Here is a 27,868-nt window from a genome sequence, read left to right on the forward strand (position 1 = left end):
CCTGTTGTGATTAGCCAATAGGGATCTATTGTTTCAATTCAAAAGCTTCTTAATAGCTCAATAGCGAGGATATTTTGACAGGATGTTTGTCGTTATCCCCCCGACGTTCCGTGATAAAATGGCCGTCTAATTAAATTTAAGCTTAGATCACGTTCCTGGAGCAGCTGCTGTTGCACAAAAGGGCGAGAGTCAACCTGGTCTTATCACGAAAATGTCACTAGACACGAAATACATACCACCATGTACGTTTTGTTACATATTTGATGTGAAATGTCACTGGGTGGTGCTAAAAGAGTGTTTTTTTCTCCATGGAACAGATTAACATGGTACGTTTTATGTGATGTTGGTTTTGTCACCACAGTTCTGACTTGAAATGTCCAATGAGTGGCGTTATAACTCTAATGCTCTGTGATGTTTTAAAATAACGTACCATCTGCACTGCACTTAAACCTACCCGATGAACAAATCAAATCAAAGTGAATGTGACATTAAAACGCAATCGCAAGAATGCCGTTTTTGTTTTTCAATCTTCCATGTCTCAGCACTTTCACCATTTTTTTCATGGAATTCGTACCCAAGGTTTCACATCCTAAGTCCAACTCCGTGCCGGCTGAGCTACTGAGCAAGTTGTTTCATCCAGAAAGTAAAACATATAAACTGTAATCATAACTTTGTACAAAAACGATTACAAGTGCTCACTGTTTTACAGCCTCTAGTGTTCATTTCTGTTGGAAACTTCAGTGATATGTACTTATATTGATATGTATTTTGTGTATTGCGAAAAAGTTACCAGAGATACCTTTTCGTCATAAGACCAGGTAGGCGAGAGTGGTGATGCTAAAAAAAGAGTATTCAGAGAGAGTAGAGAGTGAATGCTGAGTTGTCGTTATCATTGGTATCAAATTTATTCAGTGACATGATTTTTCTTAGAAATTATTGTTTAAGTTTCATATTTTTGTTTGAATATTTATATATCTGCATTTATTTGAAATTGGTTTGTAAGACCATTAAAATTCTTGTCAAACACTCCTTTTCTACCTGAAAATGACAATTATTGCATTTATATACATTTTTTACATCCTCATTTTCAAATGTATAATTGCAATTCTGCATCTTGTTTGCTACCTCAATTGAAATTCTGAATGAATTCCACACAAACCTGAGAGCACATTAACATAATACATGAAACACAATCACTGAACATCCTCACTCTATTTCAGGTCTGGAGTCCTTGCGTGACAGTGGCCATTCCACGCCAGTGCGATCGGTCTCCAATGGCAACTCATTTCTACGCTCCCATGGAAATGGAGCCGAAGGAGGAACAGCTGAATTTTCCGAGCACTCTTACAGTCCCTCTGACAGCATGCTTCCCACACCAGTGTGCAGTGACCCCTCAGACCAGGCTCAGGTTCGCCACACAAATGGCCCCCGCAACATTCAAGAGGAAGGAGGAACAGAACTGTGTACTCAAACCCAGGCAAGGCCACAAGGCATTAAGCCCAAAGGGAAACGTTCTCACCTGGAGAAGACTCGGCCAACACAGCAGGGCCCAGAGGAAGGGGTGAATGAGTTCATCTGCAGTTTGGCACGTCTTTTCTTAGTGACCCTGGCTCTGCTCTTTGCCCTTCTTCTACTTCTTATTGTGCTAACAGAGTCTGAGCTGGACTTGGCCTTTCTTAGGGACATACGGAGGACACCCGAATTCCAGCAGTTCCACTACGAATACTTTTGCCCCCTTAGGCGCTGGCTGGCCTGCAAGCTGCGCTGGATGGGAGGGAATCTTATTAATAAATGAGTGTGAAAGCACTCCTCTATGTCTCCTGAGAGTGTAGTCTGTAGTCTATGAGTGGGACATTCTAAGCATCAATATGATGGTACCATGAAATCAAAATGAAATTACTATTATCTACATAGCCAAAGCCTTGGACTTCCAAATACCATGCCAAGATGAGAAAACTGTGTATGTTTCAACTCTAGTTATTGTGAAATTGTTCTCTGCAGCACTACTTTATAGTTGGGTAAAAAATGGTATGTATAGCTCTTCAAATGCTGCCGTCACCCACTCGTAATTTCTCTATCATTTAAATATAATATCTACACTCAAAGAATGTTCACCCAGACTGTGACGAGTAAGACCTCATACTGCAATCAAAGACAAAGATGCCTTTATTGGACAGACAATAGATAGGGGCCGGGACAGGCAATAAAGAGATAGTTCAGCCAAAAATGAAAATTCTGTCATAATTTATTCACCCTCATATCGTTTAAAACCAGTAAGACCTCGGTTAATCTGCGAAACACATTTTTAATGAAACCTGAGAGGTTTCTGTTACTCCATTGTATGTCCAAGTAACCAAAACTTAGAAGATCCAAAAAGGTCTTAAAGGCTAATCCATCTGAATCAATCAATCATTCCATCACATATGGTAAACATGGAAGCGTATCTCATGTGATCGTATCTCTTCGCAAGACTTGGATCAAACTGCTTAATTCATGAGACATTTTACAACAGTTTTATGGCCTTTTTAGATCTTCAGTGTTTCAGTTACCTGGATATTCAATGGAGGGACTAAAACAGGTCATGTTTCAGTAAAAAAATCTTAAAGGAATAGTTCACCCAAAAATGAAATTCTGCCCTTAATTACTCACCCTCATGTCGTTCCAAACCTGTAAGTCCTTCGTTCATCTTTATATTTTTGATGAAATCCCAGAGCTTTATGACCCTGCACAGACAGCAACACAAATGACACATTCAAAGCCCAGAAAGGTAGTAAGGGCATCAATAAAATAGTCTATGTAACATCAGTGGTTTAACCTTAATTTTATAAAGCTTACAAGAATACTTTTTGTGCTCAAAGAAAACAAAAACAAAAAATATTATTCAGCAATTTCTTCTCTTCCGTGTCATTCTTCGGCATGCATAGCTTCTCATAGCTTCATAAACTTAAAGTTAAACCACTGATGTCACATGGACTATTTTAACAATGTCCTTACCACCTTTCTGGACCTCGAACGTAGTACTTGCATTCTATGGAGGGTCAGAAAGCTCTTGGATTTCATCAAAAATATCTTAATTTGTGTTCTGAAGATGAACAAAGGACTTACGGGTTTGGAACAACATCAGGATGAGTTTGGAACAACATTTGGAACAACATGAGGATCATTTTTGGGTAACTATTACTTTAATTTGTTTTGAAGACTAACCAATGTCTCGTAGATTTAAAACAATGAGGGTGAGTAAAAAATTACAGTATTTTTATCCGAATTTTCAGAAATGGCCTTGGCTTTTTGGATGAACTATCCCTCTAATGTTAGATGTAAGCTTGAGCATGAGTTTGGAAGTTTGTGGATGATATTTTGTAAGTGTAAAATGATGGTACAGGGTGTATATTTGATCCATGCCACACTATAAACAGGATTGTGGGTTGATATGATGGATCAAAACCACTGACAGAGTTCTCTCTTTTAGTGGAGTTTCAGTAATATTTTGATGAGAATTTATGAACACTATAATAAGGTTTAATTTGTTAACATAAGGTATCATGAACTAACAATGAAAAATTTTAAAGCATTCACTCATTTTGGCAAATGTTAATTTAACATCTCATGTCTCAAGACAGTACGTATAATAAAGATTAATGAACGAACATGAATTAACTATGAATAATGGATAATACATAAATTAGCTTACAGTAGTAATTGCTGTGGAAATTGTTGCTCATTTTTAGTCCATGATACCTAATGCATTAATGAATTGAACCTCATGGAAAAGTATTACAGAGGATACATTTGTGTAGACTTTAACACTAAGCTATGGGTTATCACGAATTTCCTACTGAAAAAATGCCTATAATTCCTGTTGCTATCCCATACAAATGAACGCTGATATTTAGTGGAAGATGGTGGCCTTGAGATTCAAATGTTCTGTAGAGGGTGAAGAAAGTGCTCTAGAAAAGATAAAGTAATGTGAAATGTTTGAAAGTCTAAACTATTTCTGAAAAAATATTGAATTATCTATAATTCGTTCAATTATTTTTTTCAATTATGCATCAATAATTATACAGACCTCGTTCTTCCACTTGCACAAACAATTTACATTTTCAAAATTAAAATGTGATGTCTTCTGTAGGTGATGATGAATTTGTTGATTATCCAGTTGTGAGATTATGAAATTATTTTATCTAAAGGCATTGACTTGGTAACTGAATTGGTAAAACCATGTTCAGCTTAAACCAAAATATGTTACATTTCTATTACTTTTCTGTGGCCTTCATGAGACACATTCAATAGTAAAGAGTTGTATTGCTGAGGCCGTAAGACTAGTGAAATAGTAATTTAATTTAAATTACAAACTGATGGCAAATATAAGACACAAAAGTCTGTGGGCATAATCAAACACAGCTATATGCACATTTAAATACCTTTGGTTAAAAAAATAAAATAAAATAAAAAATAATTGGAACTCATTGGTACTCTCAAAATGTCAGGCATGTAGCAAATGCAAATGTCCTGAAAAGACTGAATTATATTTGGGGTTAAAAAAAAAACTAGAAAAACCTAGAAAGGAACATAGTGATATGTAAATCTTTTACGTGCTGTTGTGTGTTGCTTGTGTGTAGCTTCATAAAGTAGTCTAATACAACTAGAAACAGTATGCGGCAATACCAGCGATGGCACAGATGAAAACACCTGTGGTGGTAATTATTATGTGAACAAAAAGAAATGAAGCAATACAAATGGCACAGATAAGCCAGCAGAAAAGTGTTTTGTTAACCTAGAGCAATGTGTTGGTTCAGAACCGCATTACAAATTCAGTAATGCTGGAATTAGCTAATTGCTTGTCTGGCATTGTGCCGGTTGCAAGCAGCAGGTCGAATTATGAATTAACTCCCATATACTGCAACTAATTCTTCAGATCTGTTACTGATGGTGATGGGCACCGTTTCGGCCATTTCAGATTGTAAGTTTCATTCAAAGCAATAGCAGACTGAATTGAATAAATGTTGTAGCTCAGAAGACAATCTGAATGGATAATGAATCACACACTGTTATACAATGACTCGGCTGTGCCTGAGCCCAGTGATCTTCCTGCTCACTGTACAGCATCAGATTATTATTTTCTGTAAATTTCATCACATTTATTTGTATTGTTTCATACCATAAATGGGTTACCCTGTGTTGTATCAAGAATACATTAAAGCAGTTTATTTTTATGTTTTTTCTAAAAAATAAATAAACCTTCTCCAAACCAAATTTGAAATTAGTTTTCTGTAGTTTTTGTGTGGTTCTCTGACAAGCCCACTACAAAAATCGATAAGAAATGCCAATGTCTGCAGTATGTATTTAAAAAAATTGCCTTGAGGCTGTTTGTAAATGTGTTTCTCAACATTGTTCCAAATGCTCTTATTGTTGTAAAAAAAGTGTCACCTACTGATTTGAAAACGCCTGATAAATGACTTTTAACTAATATCTTAATGGATTTGAATGATCAATCTGAGTCTACAGACTAGTACTGTAGAGTGAACATTGCAGAAATCGTTGCCGTTTTAAGCCATTGCCACTAGTCGGCAGAAACACTCCTTCAATCAGAAATCAGAAACAGTTTTTCACGTATTGCTCATGTTCTGACAAACTTAAGGGAAGAGGAGTGCGCTCATATAACAAAATGTCATGTCAAAATATGTCCCAAAATATGTAAAAGATGCCATATTATCAGTGTAAAGCCTCAAACTGGATAATTTTACTTCAGACGTTTTAGATATTGGATATTACGTTTTTTACGGTTCAGAGAAGAGATTAGACATTAAACGAACAATAAAAATTAAAAAGTAAAGACAAAGGGAAAAAGACATAACGAAGTAGAGTCAACAAAACACTGTCAACACAAAATTACCCAGCCTTGGTTCAAACATGCATTGGAATGTCACAGTGCCATCTTGAATGTTTATGTGTTTTGGTCATTGAGTTTCAATAACTCCCTTTGCTCACAGCTCAGAGCAACACCGGTGCAAAACCGTCAATGCTACAAAACAACAGAATTATATACTGCATGTTATTATCCTAACTATCAGCTTTAATAATGAAAGAAGAATATCCACCTTATTCTTAAACGCGAAAGTAAGCATATAGGCGAGACTTCCGGATCATTAGTCGCTTTAGGGAAATAACGAGAAGAATAATAACGTAAAGAATAACAACTTGCAGTAAAACTTGCATTTCAAACCAGCGTGTTCATAATTAAGACAACACATTAAAATAATATGGTAAGACACACCAATTTGCAATATCAAGCATTTGTATAGCTAAAAATAGCTGGTCACGGATGAGACCGGAAGCCATACCTATAAAATGTACAAATGGTCGAGCCCACTCTTGTGGGAAACATAAAGTGGATACATGCTTATTTTATTTATAAAGATATTTTACTAAAATTTCATCATGTTGATGGAATTATGATTATTTCCAATACATTCTGTTTTTGAACTCTTTATTCACCAAAGAATGCTGAAAAAGTGTTTCTGATTTCTGAAGGGCTGTGTAACACTGAAGACTGTAGTAATGGCTGCTGAAAATTCAACTTTGCCATCACGGTAATAAATTATATTTTGAAATATATTAAAAGAGACCAGTTATTTTAAAGTGTAATAATATTTCATAATATTAGTGTTTACTGTATTTCTGATCAAATAAATGCAGCCTTGGTGACAATAAGAGACTTCTTTTAAAACCATTAAAAATCTTACTGACCCCAAACTTGTGAATGGTGGTGTCTATATATGTCTATATGCTCATGTCATAAAAAAAGGATTCAGGGAATCCTGGTGTGACCTGCTGTTCACCTGCATGTGGCAACACAGGTCCAAATCCTTGTCAAGCTTATCATATTTCCACTAATGCACATGGGATGAAAACTAGCAGGATCCCATCATGAGATGTCCGTGTAACTACAGCCTCATGGTGCTTGGAAAGGAACCCCATGTCCTCAGATGCCTCACTTTATAGTCTGCATTAATGGAGCTCACAGAAATGCCATCAGGCAGACAAGCAGGTTTACTTGAATAGGCAGTCCATTTAAGGGTTGTGCTGGGTTACTACAGGACTAACAAACACCATATATCCTCTCAACATCCACTTGGAAGCATATTAACGTGGTTCCACTCTGCTTACCTCCTTAAGTTAGTGTACTGTGCTTAAAAAAACTTCCATCGTGGATTTCAGTGAGAGAGGGATGTTTCAGTTAACAAAAAAATAAAAAGTTAGAGAGTCAGTTTTGGAAAATGCGATGTGCTTGTGTGCCTATTTGTGGCCCTGCTATAATTAGCCTTCATGGCCATGCAAGCTGCAGACTGATTGGAAACAGTAGAGTCTTATGCCCCTGTACACCACCCCAGGAGTCCAACAGCACAGAAAGAAAACACTGAGCCTAGAGCGCACCCCTGAGTGTCCAAGAAAAGACAAAAACATATGAGGAATCCACTGCTAGGATGCTGGCTGTGAGGTCAGAAGATTTTTGCTGGTCTCCTTAACTTTCCAAGCCTGGGAAAACAAACTCCTTTGCGGCTTCTTGTTCACAGGCTTAAAGATTATATGGATATAAGCAGCTGACTTTGCCTGAATGCATGTGTGGACACTTATAGACTGAGAAGATGAGTTCCAGAAGGCTGATGAACCGTTCGCTCTCCAGTGATGGAAGGTCTTACTATGGTGGCAGTGATATCAGCTCTCAGAATAGAAGGGCTGGTAGTAGGAGCTACCTGAGCAGTGTTCGATCTGAAAGCAGGTACAGGTTTCTGATTCGCGATGTAAAATACATTAAGTGCATAACTGAAAGTAGCATTAAATATTATGACTTTCTGTCTTAACAAAGCATAGATAGATACATATTAAAGTTAAGGTCTGGTAACTAGAAGGTTACTTCTTTGATACTTGTAAAGAGTGAATCATGAGCCATCACTATTGTGCCCTTCTATAAAGCACTTAAAGGGTTAGTTCACCCACAAACGAAAATTCTGTTATTAATTGCTCACCCTCATGTCGTTCCAAAACTGTAAGACCTTCGTTCATCTTCGGAACACAAATTAAGATGTTTTTGATGAAATCCGAGAGAACTGCCACATTCAAGGCCCAGAAAGGTAGTAAGGACATCGTTAAAATAGTCCATGTGACATGATTGGTGAAACCGTAATGTTATGAAGCTATGAGAATACTTTTTTTATCATGACATATGCGTGAGGTGCGGCTGATGCAGAAGCCGGCATTCTCATGTAGAACCCAGACACATGCTGTACATAAAACAGTCTTCGTAAACATGTCTGAAGATTTTAACATAGAGGATGACTTGTAATTTTTTTGCCCATCCTTACTTATTCGAACCAGAATACACGGACGATGAACTAGGAGAGATGGGCGTTTTATGTCAGAATGCTGGCTCCTCCGTCAGCAGCACCACACGCATACGTCGTGGTACTCTTGTGAACGCGCATTGAAGACTGCCAAGGAAGTGAAGAAACACAGACTGTCCCTGTAATCTGTCTATTAAGCAACTGTTAAATGAATACTTTCTAAATATACATGTTTATATTTATTGTTATAAATAATGCATTAGTGCCTAAATAACAATATAAATAGATAGGCTACATAAACAGTGCATAAATAATGGATACTAAAAGCCATAAGCTTCCCTAGACTACGAATGAATTCAACCTTACAAGAGGTTTAATTCCAAATGAAAATGTGTTTACCTAAAACACAGAGGTATTTAGAGATTGTGTTTCCTCACTGAAAGAAGATAAGTTATTTTCTTACTTTACTGCCAAAAGTTCAGAGCTCCACCACTGATCTGTCAGACTCTTGAAAGGCTTGTGTGAAGGTCATAATGATATAAATAAGTATTCTGCAATGCCAGCCTCAATAAATGTCTTTTAGTTTTTAGCAGTGCCCAACTTACCACAGCAGCAATGGTTTGCATTAAATAGCATGCATTTTGAGTTGCCACAGATATTTCATTTGTTTGCATTTTTGCAACAAATACTTGCTGCAGTTTTTGTGTGATTTCGGTCATCCCTGAAGCAAACGTGTGCATGGCTGATGGATTCTTGTGCTTGCTTCGTCTCTGCTTAGCTATGCTGGCCATAGATTCTCTCAGTTCAAGCCATCCAGGTAAAAAGACAACTGTTAACCAGGACTAACTAACTAACCTGTTGTCAACCTGTTAACTAACTTAACAGGTTGACAACCTTATAGTCTTGTAAAGTTACAGTAGCAGAAACAGATATGTATCCTAAATCCTAAAACTTTTTTTTCTTACATTTTTTTACCTGACAATGTTTCTAATCTTAGCAGGGATAATTGAAGACACTTTTGTCTCTGTAGAGTTTAAATAAAGTTCTCATACTCATACAATAGTTTATTGATTTGTCCATAAACAATGGCTAACGAATACATACATACACATCATTTTGTTTTGATTATTAATTTTTCATGATTGTTCACTAAAGTTTAATTTGCACTACATCTTAAATTATGCATTGTTCAATAACATGATGTAGTGAAAATTATGGTGCTGTAAATTTTACTTTAATGCACACAAATAATTAAAAAGCTTGATCATAAATGATGCACAATAAAAATATTCTGCTCACAAGTTATATTTATCTTACTTTTTTCTGTTTGTCTAGACAATATAATCTATTTTTAAAAAATCCTTAAAAACAAAATCTATAAAAAATATTATCTATCCATAAAAGGCATTTCAAAATTAATGTTTGATGAAAATATGAAATTTACGGCTTCATATATAGAGTCACACAACACTCATTCACACATCTAACAAACAGTTTGATATAAATTATTAATATTTAGAATGATTAATATTTAGAATTGTCTGTTTATTTTAATATTGTTTCTGACCTAGCCAAAATAAACACTGTAAATCTTACTTTGCATGAATGCTAACAATAATGATGACAGTGATGTCAGTGCTCTGCTGATGATAAGGCAAATTCTTAATACAAATTTAACCTCAGATCGATTAAATTATTGACCTCCATTTTTAGGAGCACTCTAAGCAGTGTCATGGCCCAATTAACTGAGGAGACACAGCCAACATTTGAGACCACATTAAAATCCAAAGCTGTCTCTGAGGATACTAATGTCAAGTTCAGCTGTGTGGTCTCAGGTATGCTATCAAAGCAAGTGAATGCATTTTATAATGAAACATTACTAAAGTTGTTCAATCTCACAGTTCACCAATCTTTGATTTTAACCGTCACATTTGCAGGCTACCCAGTCCCTGAGTTGACATGGTACAAAGACGACATACAGCTGGACAGATACTGCGGCCTTCCCAAATATGAAATTTCACGTGATGACAAGACACACACACTTCAAATATACAAGTATGCTGTTTTCTGAGAATTTTTTTCTTGTTTTGATTATTGTTTAGTAGGGATGTAACAGTATTATTAATTTCGTGGTATTGTGATAGCAAAACTGTCTCGATATTATCATGGTCACATGACTATATGAAACGATAGGTCTTCCGGCAAAAAGTGTAATTATTAAAATATATTTAAACTTCTGATTCTAACATAAAAGGTCTTTAAAGTTGTGTTTTGGGCCATTATTATTTGGCAAACTATCTGTCAAACAAACTAAAACTGAAAGCACAATATGGCTTAATCCCTTTATCAGTTTTTGCTGTGCGTTTCTAAGTGCGCACTTTGTTCAGGCGATCAGCTCGTGATCCGGTGTTTTTCATGCCTCAGAACGGCTTAGTTCACAGTAAATGCAGTGAACTCGTTTATTGTATGCGTTTTGTATGAGTTTAGCACATGTTTGGAAATGCAACAACCACCAGTTATGCTTTATTTTCGCAGCAGATGATTACAGCATTTCACTAGATTGCGTTTTTGTAAGCCTGTTTTTACTGAAGCTGGAGTTTTTCGTCAAAATAAAAGCTCTACTGCCGTTTCTGCCAAAATAAAAGCTTTAATTTAATCTAATTTGTTTGGCTTCCTAAAACACCAGTGGTAATGTAATTTAGGCTGAGACAGTATACCACAAATAAAGGGTTGAGTCCCCTTTAAAGTTCAGGTACAAGTCAATTCACTGACTTTTTTTCTGACTTAAGTTTTTTTAGTTGAGAACATGGGTTGGAGCTTTTAATTTTAAACTCTCAATGTGCCTTAGATAGAATAATTTACCCTAAATTTACCCTGTTTTTTTTCCCCAAGTCTTAATTTGTCTTTTTTTTTTAATATCGCAACAAATATTGTATCTTGAACTTCTATTGAGATATTATCGTATCGTAGGATTTTGATATTTTTACATCCCTATTGTTTATTGAACATTTAACTGTGTATTTCTAACTTAGCTGTACGCTGGACGATGCTGCAATTTACCAAGCATCAGCACAGAACAGTCGAGGCATTGTGTCATGTTCAGGGGTGTTGGAGGTGGGAACAATGAGTGAGTACAAGATTCATCAAAATTACTTTGCAAAGATTAAACTGCGAAATGAGAACCGACGGCGTGAGCAGGAGGAGCCTTGCAACACAGGCAAAGAGAATGTCCCAGCAGCCCTCGAAAACTTCAGGATGAGCAGTCCTGAAAGAGCACAGAGGAAACGTAGGACCCCCATGGAGACCAGAGGGGCTGGCAGCCCTTCAGAGGAGAAAGCCATGGAGGTGGATGCTCCCAGTCAAACACCTCCTGTTCAAGTGTCAGCAGCAGCATCTGTTCATGAAATCTCAAACTCTGAAATGATCACAAACACAGACAAAGACAGCCAGGGACTAACGTATATCCATGATGCTGTGAACAATGCCTCCAGCAAACAGAATAATGAGCATGTAAAAAAGAAGATCAAAATCTCGACAGATGCAACAGAGAGAATTAAGGAAAACAGACTGACTGGCAAAAGGGAAGAGATGACGAATGAGAGAGGAACTTCTATTGAGAAGATGGAGGTACAGAACACGGTCACTCAGATCAGTTCTGTGACTGAACAAAATGGAAACAAAATGGACATAACAGACACAAAAAAGAGTGAAAAACTGTCAGTGAAAGCAAACAAAAATGCCTCAGAAGAATCAAAGAGAGCTCAGGTTTCTCAGATCACTTCTGTGACTGACTCTAGAAACAAAATGGACATAACAGACGGAGAAAAAAGTGAAAAACAATCAGTGAAAGTGAACAAGAGTGTCTTAAAAAGAGCTCAGGGTGCTCAGATTGCCTCAGTGTCTGAATCTAGAAACAAAATGGACATAGCAGACACAAAAACAACTGAAAAACAATCAGAGAAAGTTAATAAATTTGTCTCAGAAAAACCAAAGGGAGCTCAGGGTGCTCAGATCGCCTCAGTAACTGAATCAAGAATCAAAATGGACATAACCACAAATAAGAATCAAAAATGGTCAGTAAAAGCTAACAAAAGTGTCTCAGAAGAATCGAAGAGAGCTCAGGGTACTCAGATCACCTCAGTGACTGAATTAAGAAACAAAATGGACATAACAGACACAAAAACAAATGAAAAACAGCCAGTAAGAGTAAACAAAAGTGCCTCAGAAGAATCAAAGAGAGCTCACCATGCCTCAGTGACTGAATCAAGTAACAAAATGGACATAACAGACACAAAAACGAATGAAAAACTGTCTAAGAAATTGAACAAAAGTGTCTCAGAAGAATCAACGAGAGCTCAGGGTACTCAGATCGCCTCAGTGACTGAATCAAGAAACAAAATGGATGTAACAGACACAAAAACAAATGAAAAACAGCCAGTAGAAGTAAACAAAAGTGCCTCAGAAGAACTGAAGAGAGCTCATCGTGCCTCAGTGACTGAATCTAGAATCAAAATGGACATAACAGACACAAAAACAAATATAAAACAGTCAGAGAAAGTTAACAAAAGTGTCTTTGAAGAATCAAAAAGAGCTCAGGGTACTCGGACCACCTTACTGACTGAATCAAGTAACAAAATGGACGTAACAGACACAAAAACAAATGAAAAACAGTCAGAGAAAGTGAACAAAAGTGTCTCTGAAGAATCAAAAAGAGCTCAGGGTACTCGGACCACCTTACTGACTGAATCAAGTAACAAAATGGACATAACAGACACAAAAACAAATGAAAAACAGTCAGAGAAAGTGAACAAAAGTGTCTCTGAAGAATCAAAAAGAGCTCAGGGTACTCGGACCACCTTACTGACTGAATCAAGTAACAAAATGGACGTAACAGACACAAAAACAAATGAAAAACAGTCAGAGAAAGTGAACAAAAGTGTCTCAGAAGAATCAAAGAGAGCTCAGGGTACTCAGATCACCTCAAAGACTGAATCAAGTAACAAAATGGACACAAAAATGAATGAAAAACAGTCCGAGAAAGCAAAGGAAAGTTTCTCAGAGTCAAAGATGGTTCAAAAGCCCATTACAACCCAGAAACAACTGCCATTGAAGGTTTCCATGACAAACCAGACGAACAAGGTGGTTGAAAACTCAAAGCTAACTGAATCATCTGACAAAGGGACATCAAACCTCCAACCTCAAGCTCTAGATACTAACCAGAACTGTAATCGAAGTGTTATCGACAACAAGCTCATGGATTTTGATGACCAAGGAAATGAAACTCCAGTAGGTACGTGCGTGAGGATCTTTCCTCATTCCTGTGGTGGGAATGACGTCAATGTGGACACAGGGGAGAGGAATGCGTCTGCACGCTCTCTTAGGAGCTTGGTGAGTGTTTCCTCATGCTCTGGCCGTGACCTCATGCCGGTGTAATGTTCCCAGTGGTAGTGAGACCAGTAACCCTCCCCTCAGTCACAATCATAAACTATAAATAGAGCCGCAAGCATGACTTTGATGATGTGACAAGACCTATATTATATGACACAAGTAGGGAAACAGACAATGAAAATATTCCCATTACGCACATTGTGGCTCAATGGCACATGTAACTATAGAGATCTTGAGATCCATCAAATTTGTTTGCTGTCCCTAGTCAGCTGTTGCTACATGACGTTTTAAAAGTAGATACAAAATAGAACTTTACTATGTAAGCCGTAAGTGCTGTGGACAGACCAGCTGCTCTCCTTTTAATATCTCACATTCCCCTCTGATCTCATAAAGCCTTAAAATACTCTCTAAATATGGCCAGTGCAATAGCTTCCCCAAGGCAATAGATGCTAAATAAGAAACAAAGATAGACCTAGTCAGCTGAAAACAGGTGGCTTCTCATTCTAACTTGTAATCATGTAATTAGGGAATTCACTTAATCTAATATGGGGTCTGTCGAATAACGTAATGTTGAATCCACTTATTTTCCCTCGTTTTTCTCTTATCCTAGCTAAATGAGAGATAATCAAGTGATAATATTGCAGAGGTTCAGCTAACACAATGATCTGTTGATTTTAGATTAATGACTAAAGTGCTAAGTGGCAGAATCTCCCTGCAGATTTACAGTGGTTAGGGATCTGGCATTACTACAGTGCACCCGAACCAGTATATCTGTTTCATATGTGTATAAGTAAACTATCTTCCTATAAAGAAAATGTCTGAATCTCTTGTATTTTTATGGATATATACAGTTGAGGTCAAACATACACCTTGCAGAATCTGCAAAATGTTAATTATTTTACCAAAATAAGAGGGATCATCAATAAAAAATCATGTTATTTTTTTATTTATTACTGACCTGAATAAGATTTTTCACATAAAATATGTTTATGTATAGTCACAAGAGAAAATAATAGTTAAATTTATGAAAATGACCCTTTTCAAAAGTTTACATACACTTGTTTCTTAAAGGGTCTATATGCAATTTTCTGAAATTTAAACTCGCGACTGACACCTGTGGCCAAAAAACGGAACTGCTCTTCCTTTCTGCTCACTCTCGCAGCGCGCTCATACGTGTAACTTCACAAGTCATCCGCTGCAAAGAGGTCAACATTATGTTTACAGAGGTAAGAACAGTCAAATACATATATTGTTTGAGAAACTAAGTTTGTTTGCAATAATAGGCTAATTGCTGACTAGCGGTGGTGGCAGAGTGATCTGAAACGTTTAACATGAACGCGCTTGACGTCACATCCGCAGACAGCGCGCGAAAAATCCGACCCGACAGAAAATAGGAAAAATAGGATACAGGCTTATAGGTGCACCCACTGTGAGCTGAGAAGGTGTCAGTATGCTCATCAGGAGATGTTTGAGTCATAAATGGTCAAATAAAAAGGCTATTGTTACGTTTATTGGGGAAAAAGTTGCATATAGCCCCTTTAATACTGTGTTGTTACCTGAATGATCCACAGTTTTTTTTCTTTAGTGATAGTTGTTCATGAGTCCCTTGTTTGTCCTGAACAGTTAAACTGCCCGCTGTTCCCCAGAAAAATCTTTCATGTCCCAACAATTCTTTGGTTTTTCAGCATTTTTGTTTATTTGAACCCTTTCCAACAATGACTGTATAATTTTGAGATCCATCTTTTTACACTGAGGACAACTGAGGGACTCAAATGCAACTTTTACAGAAGGTTTGAACGTTCACAGATGCTTCAGAAGGAAACATGATGCATTAAGCGCCAAGGGGTGAAAACTTTTGAAAAGAATGAAGATGTGTACAATTTTCTTATTTTGCCTAAATATCATATTTTTTCATTTAGTACTGGCCTACAGAATCTACAGAAGATACTTACATGTTTCACAGAAGACAAAATAAGTTAAATTTACCCTGAACTTCAAATTCAAGAAGTTTTCACTCCCTGGCTCTTAATGCATTGTGTTTCCTTCTGAAGCATCAGTGAGCGTTTGAACCTTCTGTAGTAGTTGCATATGAGTCCCTCAGTCCTCAGTGTGAAAAGGTGGATCTCAAAATCATACAGTCATTGTTGGAAAGGGTTCAAATACACAGCAATGCTAAAAAAACAAATAATTTGTGGGACCTGAAGGATATTTCTGAAGAAAATAAATGAAAATAAATATATATATTAGGGGTGGGCATAGATTAATTTTTTTAATCTAGATTAATCTAGATTAAATCTTGGAATTAATCTAGATTAATCTAGATTAAAATGGCTAATTTGAATTCTGCTGAAGGCATTCAGAATATGTGTGCTACCCAAATAATGACTAAAAGTAAGTCTTTGTGAATGGATCATAAAGCTCATAAAGCTGTTCTATGATAATTTGTTGATGAAAATAAATTATGTTCAATTAGATGTACTTGTGTTTACTAACTAACTAACAATGAAATTATTTTTTCTCCCTATTAGATTGTGTTTTTTTAACGTCAACACCTACCCAGCCCATTACATGTTACACCGTACTTTTATTTTGACAGGTTGCCGTGAAGTTTCTGTGTCATACAGTATGATATGATGCTAGTTTTCTCAAATGAAACGGTAAAAGTGACACTCACAGCAGTTTGGGAGATTGAGTTTATCTGTTCATGTGAGATGAAAATGCCAAAAATTACCGGGAGCGTCACGTGTGTTTCAGTATGCGTGTAGTAAAAGCTCGTCTCCGCAATGCATACATACAGCTAGGCAAACGGAACATATCGGATTCATATTAAAACGGTCTTTTTGCATTTCAGTTTTCACATACACTAGTCCATGTCGCGATTTGAATTAAGTGACTGACCAACATTTGATTTATGAATCCAAAAAACGACGAATTTACGTGGCATTTCGCTATAGTAGATTCGGTTTTTATGAATGGAGGACGACGCGACCCCGTCTGTGTTTTGGCGGAGGAGACTTAAACGCGCGACCATATTCAGTCTTCGGTATACATCCGCGTTAAACTATCAAGGTGAAAGTCATCATAGCTTGCTTAGTTTAGACCCAGCTCCCAACCCAGATTTGAGAATAGATTAACGGCGATATTTTTTTTATCGCGCGATAAGAGTTTCACGTTAACGCAGCACGTTAACGCCGATAACGGCCCACCACTAATATATATATATATATTTTTTTTTTATTTCAGGCTGCAGGTGATACTCCCACTCAACCCACACAGCCACCAATTTGTGAAGACGTTCTTCCTTTTCAGAAGGAAGCGCCCATGGATTTAAAGCAGCAACCCACATTGATGCGTGAGGTCACTGAGAGTGTTGCGGAAACACTCAGTTCCTGCCACCTTGCATCACAGGGAAAGAAGCTGACAACAGGTGATCAGTCTGTCGCATCAACAAAGAGCAGTACACTTGTCACTGAGCCTCAAAACCCACAGCCAAGTGAGAAAATCTCCTCAGGTCATGTTTCACACATGCTTCGAGATGGCCGAGTTACAACAGCTATGAGTTCCTCGTTAGGAGATGACACATTAACTACCATGTGTGAGAAGGATAGCAAAGCTGAAAACCAACTCATTAAAGAGTCTGACAAACTCAAAGGTGAAACAAAACTTGCATCCATGGCTTTGAATAATATGGAAGAAAATGAGATGAAAAACATCAATACAAACTCAAATCATTCCACAAATCAAGTCATTGTCACAGAATTTGTACAATTTCGCATGGCAAACTCAGATGTGGTACAACCACAGACCACGAATGAATCCTCAATCTCTAATGTTCAAATGAAAGATAAAAAGGCCCAAGAGTGTCAGAGAGCTTCTCTTGAAGCTACAGACAATGTTGCTAAAAAGGACATACAGCAACAATCTAATGTAACCACATCTGAAATACCCACATCAACTCAGAGTTACTCTGTAAAAAAAGGCAGTGATCATTCTGGCCCTTCTACATTCCTCTCCCAACATTCAAAGGTTTTACCCACAGAATTTACCATTCCTGCAATATATATTACAGATGTGGACAGTTCATCTCAAAATAGTACAGAAACAGAACATACTGTAGATTCTGTTGAAATCAGAACTGAAGAGAATACAGTAACCTCTAAAATGACAAACAGCAACACTGTCTGTCAAATAAGTAATATATCTGACACCACAAACAAAACCACAGCCGTTTTGGAATCTAAATCTGAAGTTCTGCGTGATGACCACGTGAAGACCAGTGAAGTTGACTTAGCTGAAATTAGTCATCATACAGAAACAGATCTGAAATCTGAATGCTTCATAAAACAACTGAAGCTGGCTGCATTGGACCTTGATAAGCCAACTCAAAGTTCCACCAGAGTCAAGATAAATGTTGCATCACAAATAAATGTGGAAGACAATGTTAAATGTGGTGAGGAAGTAAATTCCGCTGCCGCCAAAACTGATCAAAAGACTACATTCCCCAGGGCTAAAACAGAGAAGAGTGAAACAGGAATAGGCGTTTGTCTCGAAGAAGCAAACAGAGATTCATATCAGGGTGACAAATTATCTGTGAAGACACAAACTGCATCTCCATTAGAATCAGTCAGTGACTCACCATCGAAGACATCATTGGAAACATATTCCCCTCGTCTCATCCGGAGGAATGTCCAGGCTGACCTCCCCAAACTTGCAGGAAATGATAATGTTAAGCCCAAATCAACAGAGAAAGACAAAGAAAACCAATTCAAAGGTAAAGACAGCAAGGAATGGACACCGAACACACAATTTCTAGCAATTATTTTCAATTAATAATGTAGACGAGCAGTTCATAATTGACAGAAAAGCAACGTGTGTTTGACCATAACAATGACGTATGTGACATCAATTAGCATTCATACATTTGGACACTTTCTATGCAAAGCCATTGCGCTTTATGCATTCCCTAAGAATCAAATTGATGGCCTTGGTGTTGCTAGTACCCGCTGTTCTCTTTGCCTTTGGAAACTCACCATCTTGGCTCTTTGTTTTCCCATTTTATCTCCTTTTCTCTCTCTCCCTCCCTTTCAACTTTTGCAGTCCCACAGGTTATCCGTAAAATTCGACCAGAGGTGTTTGATGCCTCTGGACACCTGAAACTTTGGTGTCAGTTTTTCAACATAGTAAGTGATTCAACAATAAATTGGTACAAGGATGAAGTGGAAATTGCTGAGATAAAGAGAAGGTACACACTTCTTTTGAGTTTTACTGACCCCTTATTCAGTGTGCAATATATTATATCCAATGTCATTGGTCTGTACTGTCTTTTGGAATTGTCTGTTGACTTTATTTATAATGCAGAAATAAGCCGTTTTCCGTGTATGTGTGAGGGTTCCGGTTTATTAGTCGTGGTAGGGAAATAACAAAGTGCAGTAGGCCTAAACTGTAAAACTGTTTGCACTACAAACTAATGTGTTCGTAATTCAGATAAGACATTAAAATAATAAGGTAAGATATACCAGTTTGCAATACCAAGCAGAAAAATTCGTTGTTTTGAACAGCAAAAAAAAAAAAAAAAAAAAGATAGAAAGCAAATGACACGGGAAGCGTCTTATTCGGGCCGTGTCCACTCTTACCGGATAAATAATGTGGGTTGTATGAGTCAGTGTTTTTTGCATCGTATCAGCTGGAATCCACCACGGTAAAATAAATAATTTACCCGGGTTGCAGTCTGTAGTCTGGAACAAATATGATTACATCCGTGTACGGCGAAATAATACAAAAACACGTCCAACCACACAAACGACACACGACTCTCGGTTCATATAGTGAATCAAAAACATACAGCAATGTAGTCTGATTCACACAAATGACTCTTACGAACCGGTTCATTGCAGTGAATCAAACACACAGTACAGCGTAACCTTCGCAGTCCACTTCAAACAAATAGTCTAAAGACTCGTTTTTAATGAATTCTCAGATGGGCAAAGCATGAATTTTCGCATCTCAGCTCCCTCGCTGAATAAATAAGTGAACCCACCGATTACTCAATCAATATGACTCACATACTAAACTTATCATATCATTACATTCAGTGTTACATTCAATCTCGAAATGAATAAAGTTTTTTTAAGATTCGTGAAACTTTGAAGTATCATTACTGACTGGTGGTCATATCCCTGCTGAAAAACAATAGAAACCATTCCAAATTTCTAATGGTTTCCACTACAAATGCCTTTAGAAACATTATAGACCATCAACCTTTAACCATTGTGTTTCATAAATGTTTTACTTTAGTGTATTTTGGGACATACTGCATTAGGATTTAGTAATTCTAAGTCCTATTATAACCAGTAAAACCATTACAAATTTTCTGATAGTGTCTGTTGTTTGTGATAGTGTCTAGCAGGGATGAGAAGTGTGTGTTATTATTATGTGTATTATTATAAGCTAAGTGTACCTGCTGCTGGTATTTTTTTGTTGTTGCCTGTTCTAGTGCAGGAGATGAGACTCAAGTGTGCTTGGCTATTATACAGATGTCCAAAAGAGACTGTGGTGTTTACAAATGCACCATCACCAATGAATATGGCAAAGATTCCACAGAGTATCTACTCAGTGCAGAGTGTAAATCTTTTTTCCCTCTATTTTTATGCTTCTTTCTAATACGTTATTTTTTATTTTTTTGAGTAAATTGCCCATTATGTTTTAGATAAGTTTTTGTAATTGCGAAAGTATTTTGTCTTGTCTGTTGCATTTGTTGACAGTTCTGTCCAATATGTTCCTGCGTGAGGAGCTTAAGGAAGGTAAAAAAAAGAAAAAATAGCAGCTATATAGTGCTTTCAGTCTTTTGTTTACTCTTCAGTACCTACATGTAAATCTCTGTTCCTTTTACAATTTCACTCTTTCTCTCTTATATGTAGTTGGGGAAGAGATTGAGATGACTCCTCTGATCTTCAGTAAAGGTCTTGCTGATGCAGGCTGCTGGGGTTCAAAGTTTTATGGCCGTGTCACAACAGAAGAAGCTCAGGTTGGACTGGGATGTGAGCACAAAACCAGACGGCTGAAAGTGATCTACGGATTAGATCCTGTGTTTGAGTCGGGCAGCTCATGTTTTATGAAAGTGCGAAGCCCTATTGCATATGAGAGCAGAGAGGAGACTGTTTTAGCTGAAAGGAATCTCCAAATCACAAAACAGGTGACATGTTTCAAGTCCTTTTAATGTCTGGGTAAATGTATAACATTTCTCAAAGATACAGTTGAAGTCAAGAGTTTACATACACCTTACAGAATCTTCAAAACGTTAATTATTTTACCAAAATAAGAGAAAATGCATGGTATTTTTCATTTAGTACTGACCTGAATAAGATATTTCACATAAAAGACAGTTGAATTTATAAAAAATGACCTTATGTTTTGTTGTTGTTGTTTGTTTAGTGATACAGTAGTTGTTCATGAGTCCCTTGTTTGTCCTGAACAGTTAAACTGCCCACTGTTCTTCAGAAAAATCCTTCAGGTCCCACAGATTCTTTGGTTTTTCAGCATTTTTGTGTATTTGAACTCTTTCCAACAATGACTGTATGATTTTGAAACTCATCTTTTCACACTGAGGACAACTGAGGGACTCATATGCAACTATTACAGAAGGTTCAAATGCTCACTGATGCTCCAGAAGAAAACGCAATGCGTTAATAGCCAGGGGTGAAAACTTTTGAACAGAATGATGTGTACATTTTTATCATTTTGCCTAAATATTATATTTTTTTCATTTAGTACTACCCTTCAGAAGCTATCGGAGATACTTACATTCTCCCCAGAAGACAAAATAAGTAAAATTTACCCTGATCTTCGAATTCAAAAAGTTTTCACCCCCGGCTCTTAATGCATTTTGTTTCCTTCGGAAGCATCAGTGAGCATTTGAAACTTCTATAATAGTTGCATATGAGTCCCTCAGTTGTCCTCAGTGAGAAAAGATGGATCTCCAAATCAGACAGTCATTGTTGGAAAGGGTTCAAATACACAAAATTGCTGAAAAAGACCTGAAAGATTTTTCTGAACAACAGCGGGCAGTTGAACTGTTCAGGACAAACAAGGGACTCATGAACACTCAACAAAAATTACTAAATTACTTAACAAACAAACAAACAACAAACACCCAGCTGTGGATCATTCAGGTAACAACACAGTATTAAGGGTCATTTTTATAAATTCAACTATTATTTTCTCTTGTGGACTATATGTTAACGTCTTTTATGTGAAATGTCTTATTCAGGTCAGTTCTAAATAAAAAAACAACATGCATTTTGTATAATCCCTCTTATTTTGGTAAAATAATTAACATTTTGCAGATTCTGCAAGGTGTATGTAAACTTCAGACCTCAACTATAAGTTGCCATATTTATCCCTCACAATTTTTATAATTTCTTCTCAATGAATTTCTAATTTATAGGACTGTAGAATTCAGAACATGGCCAGAGAGTACTTCAAGATCTTTGCAACGGAGACAAGAGGGATAGAGAGCTTTGGTGCAGCACCGGAGTGAGTGAGATTTTTTAAGCACGTGATTTTATTGTATTTTTATTATAGTATATCAAGGTCAGAGAGTATGAGGATGCTAGCTGATCCCACGTGTTGTCACTGTGACTATGTATATTTTCAGGGTAATCCCTCTATACTTCATGTACTTGCCAGCAAGCAGTATTCCTCATGCAACAGTGGAGGCAGAGCTTAAGGGTATCTATTTGCGGTATTGTGGACTGGATCGCTCCGGGTCACTGGTATTTAACGAGAAATTTGAAATGGGACAAAAGTGTTCTTGTCTCCAGCACTGGATTCACCAGTGGACCAATGGAAATGTGCTGTTCTCCAGACTTGAGGGTAAATTGTAGATTAAAGTATCTTTTTTGCATGTATTTGCACTGTTTTTAGTTTAAATGATGGCTCTGATTCGATTGCTTTTCTTTCATGTTGCAGGAGTTGATACAATACTGACAAATATCGGTATAGCAGTCAGGTCAAAAGGGTGGGTACCAGATATATTACCTTTTAAAATATATTTAAAAAGTTATTTTAAATTGTAATATTATTTTACAGTATTGCTATTTCTATGGTAATTTTAATTAACTAATGTGAGCATAAAGAGATTTTTTTTTTCATAAGAGGCCGAACCCAAACCGAATAGTGTTGTATGTTATTTAATTGGTTTGAACATTAAAGAATATTTAAAGTGTTGTGATATTATGCTGTAATTTTGTGATGCATTCATTATATTGTTTTTCTGATGCAGGTATCAGGGGTTTCCTTGTGAGGCTAATCCGAAGGTTTTTGAGCAGTTTCAGATTCAGCATCAGTGTAATTACTTCTGTGGTCTCTTAAACCTCAAACCTCTTAAAGTCCCAGAAACACTACAGACTTCATCTAGACCCAAGGGCTCAAGCAGCCCGCTACTACAACGAAAAACAGCACCCAGCTCTTCCAGTCCCCAGACCTCACGCAAGGCCACAAAGAGCCCCAAAGTATCCCGCAAGATGAACCCACAGACCTAACTTAAAATAAAATTGCACATACTACCCAAATGTAAGTAAAAAAAACATTCTTTTGATAAATGCATTATTTCAAATGAAATATGTAAATCCAGAATCATTACCTAATCTTCTGTTGCAGTGCTCTTTATAGAATTCGTTGTATAATCCCCAAGGTTTTTGAAAGGCTGTTGTATAACTGTGTGTGAAAATGTCAAGTGGAGCTGCAGCACTACAAACTTTGCATTACATATTTGTTTATTTTTAATGAAAGTACAGTGCTGTTGGTTGATTAGCTGTTTGTAAATAGTAATTAAAAAATATGAATTTAGTTATAAATGACCTTTTATTGTATGAGAGCATATTTCTGTTTGGTTGTGGATTAACGTGCATAATGCTTATTTTGAAAATGGAAAATGTAATTTAAATTATAATCTTTAACACTGTAAGATTATCGAATGTTGTCTATTAAAATGCTTAATATTCTAACTGTTAGTGTGAAAGTTAAATAGGTGGGGGAAAAATGAGAGACTATCTATGACTGACCTGAGCTTGATACGAAGGGCATACTGAAAACACAGAAACTGATGATAACATTATTTAAATGACATGACTTAAATGTTGAGTTGACATTTGAAATTTTAATTTTGTCTGTTGTGTCTTATCTCTTATCTCAGATATCTTATCTCACGTTACATTACTGGATTATTTGAACTAACATGCATGTGATCAGTCTGTATTGTTTTAGCTCACTGTGACAGTCATGACGCACATCACAATGGGCTCCAGAACTGATGTTAATGGCCTTAACCCTCTGGTATTCATCAGTCAGTCAAAACAGAAAAAAGTGTTTTTGATTTAATGGGAGTTTAATGGTAAAACTGACTGATTTTTGTGGCGATTTTTCATTATATTAATTCATATAATTAATATTATATTTAAAAAAATTCTCACCAGATAGCACTTCATTCAGTGCTCAATTTTTCACACAGATTAATTGAAAAATTGTGTAAAATGTCTTGTTTTATTTTATTTATTTATTTTTCGTTTTTTACATAGAAATAAGTTAGATATGAATTTTTTTTGTAACATTAAATAAAATATGTGTGTGTGTCTAATATATATACACAATGTCTCATGTTTTACATTTTGTTATGTTGCTGCCTTATGTTAAACTGCTCTAAATTACTTTTTTTCCACAATCTATACTCTACTCCATACACCATAATGGCAAAGTAAAAAAAAAAAAAAACATGTTTTTGAATACTTTCGCAAGGCGCTGTATATATATATATATATATATATATATATATATATATATAAATCAGTCCGTCTTCTAAGTGTCTCTTGGTGTGGCCAAACTCTGACACATATAAGGAAAACATTATGAATACAAAATGAAACATTCCAAAACCTAGACAGGATCTGAAAAGAGTGTGCAGAGTAATGAATGCATTAACATAGTCTCACATATTGGTGATAAGACATTGCCATATCCTTTGATTGTGACAAATTAGTCGAATGAATGAATATATATTCTAGCCTGAGGTTCTGCAAATGCCTATGAGGGAGCCTAATTATAGCACTCTAGCATGTACTTATGCATAATTGCCTGCTCACGTCATGATGAAGTACATTAGTGGGATAAGCTACAAAGTGAGGGGTTAGTTCAGGATGGATCCAGACTGAGTATGAATGGGCAAACTCATTAATTAAAATTCAAATGCAGAGTGTGGATAGATGGATGTGTTCTGTGGTTCTGTTTGAATGTGTAAACCATGTGCTTCGTGCAAAGTACACCTTCAACCATATAATATTATTAAAATGTCAGGTTGAAATATTCGAGGAAACCCATATGTTAGTCTATTATACTGTCATCGTTTTCATGGTGATAATCATGATGACTCGCGGGATGTAATTTTGGCACTAAATAGGGGATTGTATTAGAAGCACCCGAAGCTTCTGAAATGTCACAATAGCGCTGGCATTTTAACAACTTTTATCTCTTTTCCACAAAAAGTTGGAGGCAGCCAGTGTGTCTATGCCGTCACTGTCACTGGTAGGCTATAATCTGTCACTGCAGACCGTGTGTGAACTGTGTGTTGCTCTGACATTCAGATACCAATCTCGCAGCCTTCGCGCTGTGCATCTCAACAAGAGAAAAGGCTAAACATTCTTGAATGATATCACGACTGGCTAATTATATGATAATGCTTTTTGAAAGATTACAGGTTAGATCAAAGGCTCTTTAGTCAGTGTTTAATAATTTAGAACATTATGCAAGGCTAGTTAATTGTAACCTACTGTATATTCTCAATTAGCAACACAAATGGCAGCTGTATATTTGGCATTTTGTATACAAATGCAAACTGGCGCAATCTTACAGTAGTGTGAAAAGTGTTGGCCCCCTTAATGATTTTTTTTTTTTTTTTGCATGTTTGTCACACTTTAATGTTTCAGATCATCAAACAAATTTAAATATTAATCAAAGATAACACAAGTCAACACAACATGCAGTTTTTAAATGCAGGGTTTTTTTTTTATGAAGGGGAAAAAACCCACATGGCTCTGTGTGAAAAAGTGTTAAAACATAACTGTGGTTTATCACACCTGAGTTCAGTTTCTCTAGCCACACCCAGGCCTGATTACTGCCATACCTGTACACAATCAAGAAATGACTTAAATAGGACCTGCCTGACAAAGTGAAGTAGACCAAGAGATCCTTAAAAGCTGCATATCATGTTGAGATCCAAAGAAATTCAGGAACAAATGAGAAAGAAAGTAATTGAGATCTATCAGACTGGAAAGGGTTATAAAGCCATTTCCAAGCCATAAATGGCGAAAACATGGAACAGTGGTGAACCTTCCCAGGAGTGGCCGGCTGACCAAAATTACCCCAAGAACGCTGCGACGACTCATCCAAGAGGTCATAAAAGAGCCCACAACAACATCTAAAGAACTGCAGGCCTCTCTTGCCTCCATTAAGGTCAGTGTTCATCACTCCACCATAAGAAAGAGCATTTCAGAAAAAGAACATCATACCAACAGTAAAATATGGTGGTGGTGGTAATGTGAAGGGCTGGGGCTTGCTGTGATAAATGGAACCATGAAATCTGCTGTCTACCAAAAAATCCTGAAGGACAATGTCCGGCCATCTGTTTGTGACCTCAAGCTGAAGCGAACTTGGGTTCTGCCAAAATGAAGACCACAAAGTCTTCATTTTGTTGTTCTTCAGCCATTCAGAGGTGGATTTGCTGGTGTGTTTTGGATCATTTTCCTGCTGCAGAACCCACGTTACTTTTTTCCACAATCTACTCCATACACCATAATGGCAAAGTAAAAAAAAAAACATGTTTTTGAATACTTTCGCAAAAAATCAGACACTTTTTCACACCACTGTATGTCTCAGTTATCGACTATATCAAAACAGTTCAGAAAGCCTATCATTATTACCACAATATTACTGCAGTGTTCGTCTAGTTGCTAAGCCGTTTGTTTTATATGGCAATAGACTTTTTTCTTACATAATATACAGGGAAAATTATAATTTAACTTACATTGTGATAATAATTTCAATATTTCATGTAGCCATGTAATAAGCAGGATAATGTACAGTCAGGAGGTCATTATCGTAAAATAAACCCATTCAGAGTGAGTAGTCAATATTTATTTTGCGATAAAGACCTGCCGACTGCACATTATCACTTACATAATCAATACACAATCAATACAACCAACACACCCTTCTCAAATCTGCCCCCGTTGTTGTTTTTCTACCATCTGCTGTCAATTATAACACATCACACATCAGTAGACTACATCCACACATGGGAAAACTCATTTTTCCTGACATGCATATTGCATATTTGATCTCATGAATTTAACATTTCAAATGTTCATTTGTGTGAGGGAGTTATTTAAAATGTAAAGAAATTAAATGAGGGTCATCACATTTGATTCTGCTGCTGGTTCTGCTTTTTTAAAGCATAGCCTATAGATATAAACATTTTGTGATTTGTGCAACCTTTTAGCACAGGTTGTAAAAATACCCAGCAGGCACCGGACGTCAATATAACATCAGGTTGACGTAGGACCCCAACGTCGGAGATACGTTGCATTTTGGTTGAGAATAAAAATCAAGTTGACGTCAGTATTTGACGTTGACTTACCTAAAAACAAGAGAATATCAACATCAGCTGACGTCGGTATTGAACATCAAATTAACATTGAAATTTACGTTAATTGACATCGAATTTAACCAAATATCAACATCTTATGATGTTGTGTGCCTGCTGGGTAGTCAACAATGCATTCATTTATTAGCCAACTTGCTTCCCTATCATTAATAACTGACCATCAATATTCCATCTGACATTCAGAGAATGACACTATCAGTGAATGACTCAAAGTTGTCCTTCTGTCTGACTGAATGTGAGTCACAATGCTCCAGAACAGGTGTTTGTTGTCAAAGTGTTTAATGAGGTGGCAAGAGATGCAAAGAGTGCAATAGAGGTGTACATTCTCCATTCTCCATGGTGTGAGGTGAAATCGCCTATTAAGACTCACCTCAGTGTGTGTAATAGATCCCGCTGCATATTCTGCAGTCAGATGTACATAAACAAT

At 36.7% G+C, this 27,868-nt stretch overlaps 2 protein-coding genes across 2 annotated transcripts in view; both read left to right on the forward strand.

Moving 5' to 3' along the window:
• frmd5b (FERM domain containing 5b) overlaps window positions 1-5,243 on the forward strand; it is a 38,060-nt gene extending 32,817 nt beyond the window's left edge. The window contains 1 exon segment of the mRNA XM_073837120.1: window positions 1,221-5,243. Coding sequence (XP_073693221.1) covers window positions 1,221-1,795 — 575 coding nt within the window. The 3' untranslated portion in view covers window positions 1,796-5,243.
• Window positions 5,244-7,646: 2,403 nt separating this feature from the next.
• alpk3b (alpha-kinase 3b) lies at window positions 7,647-24,087 on the forward strand. The gene is made up of 14 exons (XM_073836620.1): window positions 7,647-7,780; window positions 9,121-9,159; window positions 10,056-10,177; window positions 10,280-10,397; window positions 11,375-13,734; window positions 16,981-18,501; window positions 18,828-18,972; window positions 20,224-20,351; window positions 20,492-20,530; window positions 20,648-20,922; window positions 22,174-22,262; window positions 22,384-22,601; window positions 22,698-22,746; window positions 23,011-24,087. The coding sequence occupies exons 1-14, from the start codon at window positions 7,647-7,649 to the stop codon at window positions 23,267-23,269; spliced, it is 5,496 nt and encodes a 1,831-aa protein (XP_073692721.1). The 3' UTR covers window positions 23,270-24,087.
• The last annotated feature ends 3,781 nt before the right edge of the window (window positions 24,088-27,868 follow it).

Source organism: Garra rufa, chromosome 3, assembly GCF_049309525.1.
Source record: "Garra rufa chromosome 3, GarRuf1.0, whole genome shotgun sequence".
In the NCBI taxonomy this organism is placed as follows: Eukaryota; Metazoa; Chordata; class Actinopteri; order Cypriniformes; family Cyprinidae; genus Garra; species Garra rufa.

Bases quoted from the DNA above. Each gene is read 5' to 3' on its own strand.
- alpk3b (XM_073836620.1), top strand. From the start codon at position 7,647: ATGAGTTCCAGAAGGCTGATGAACCGTTCGCTCTCCAGTGATGGAAGG. The intron at 7,781-9,120 runs GTACAGGTTTCT...GTCTCTGCTTAG, and splicing joins AGTGTTCGATCTGAAAGCAG to CTATGCTGGCCATAGATTCT. The intron at 20,352-20,491 runs GTAAATCTTTTT...ATTTGTTGACAG, and splicing joins GTATCTACTCAGTGCAGAGT to TTCTGTCCAATATGTTCCTG.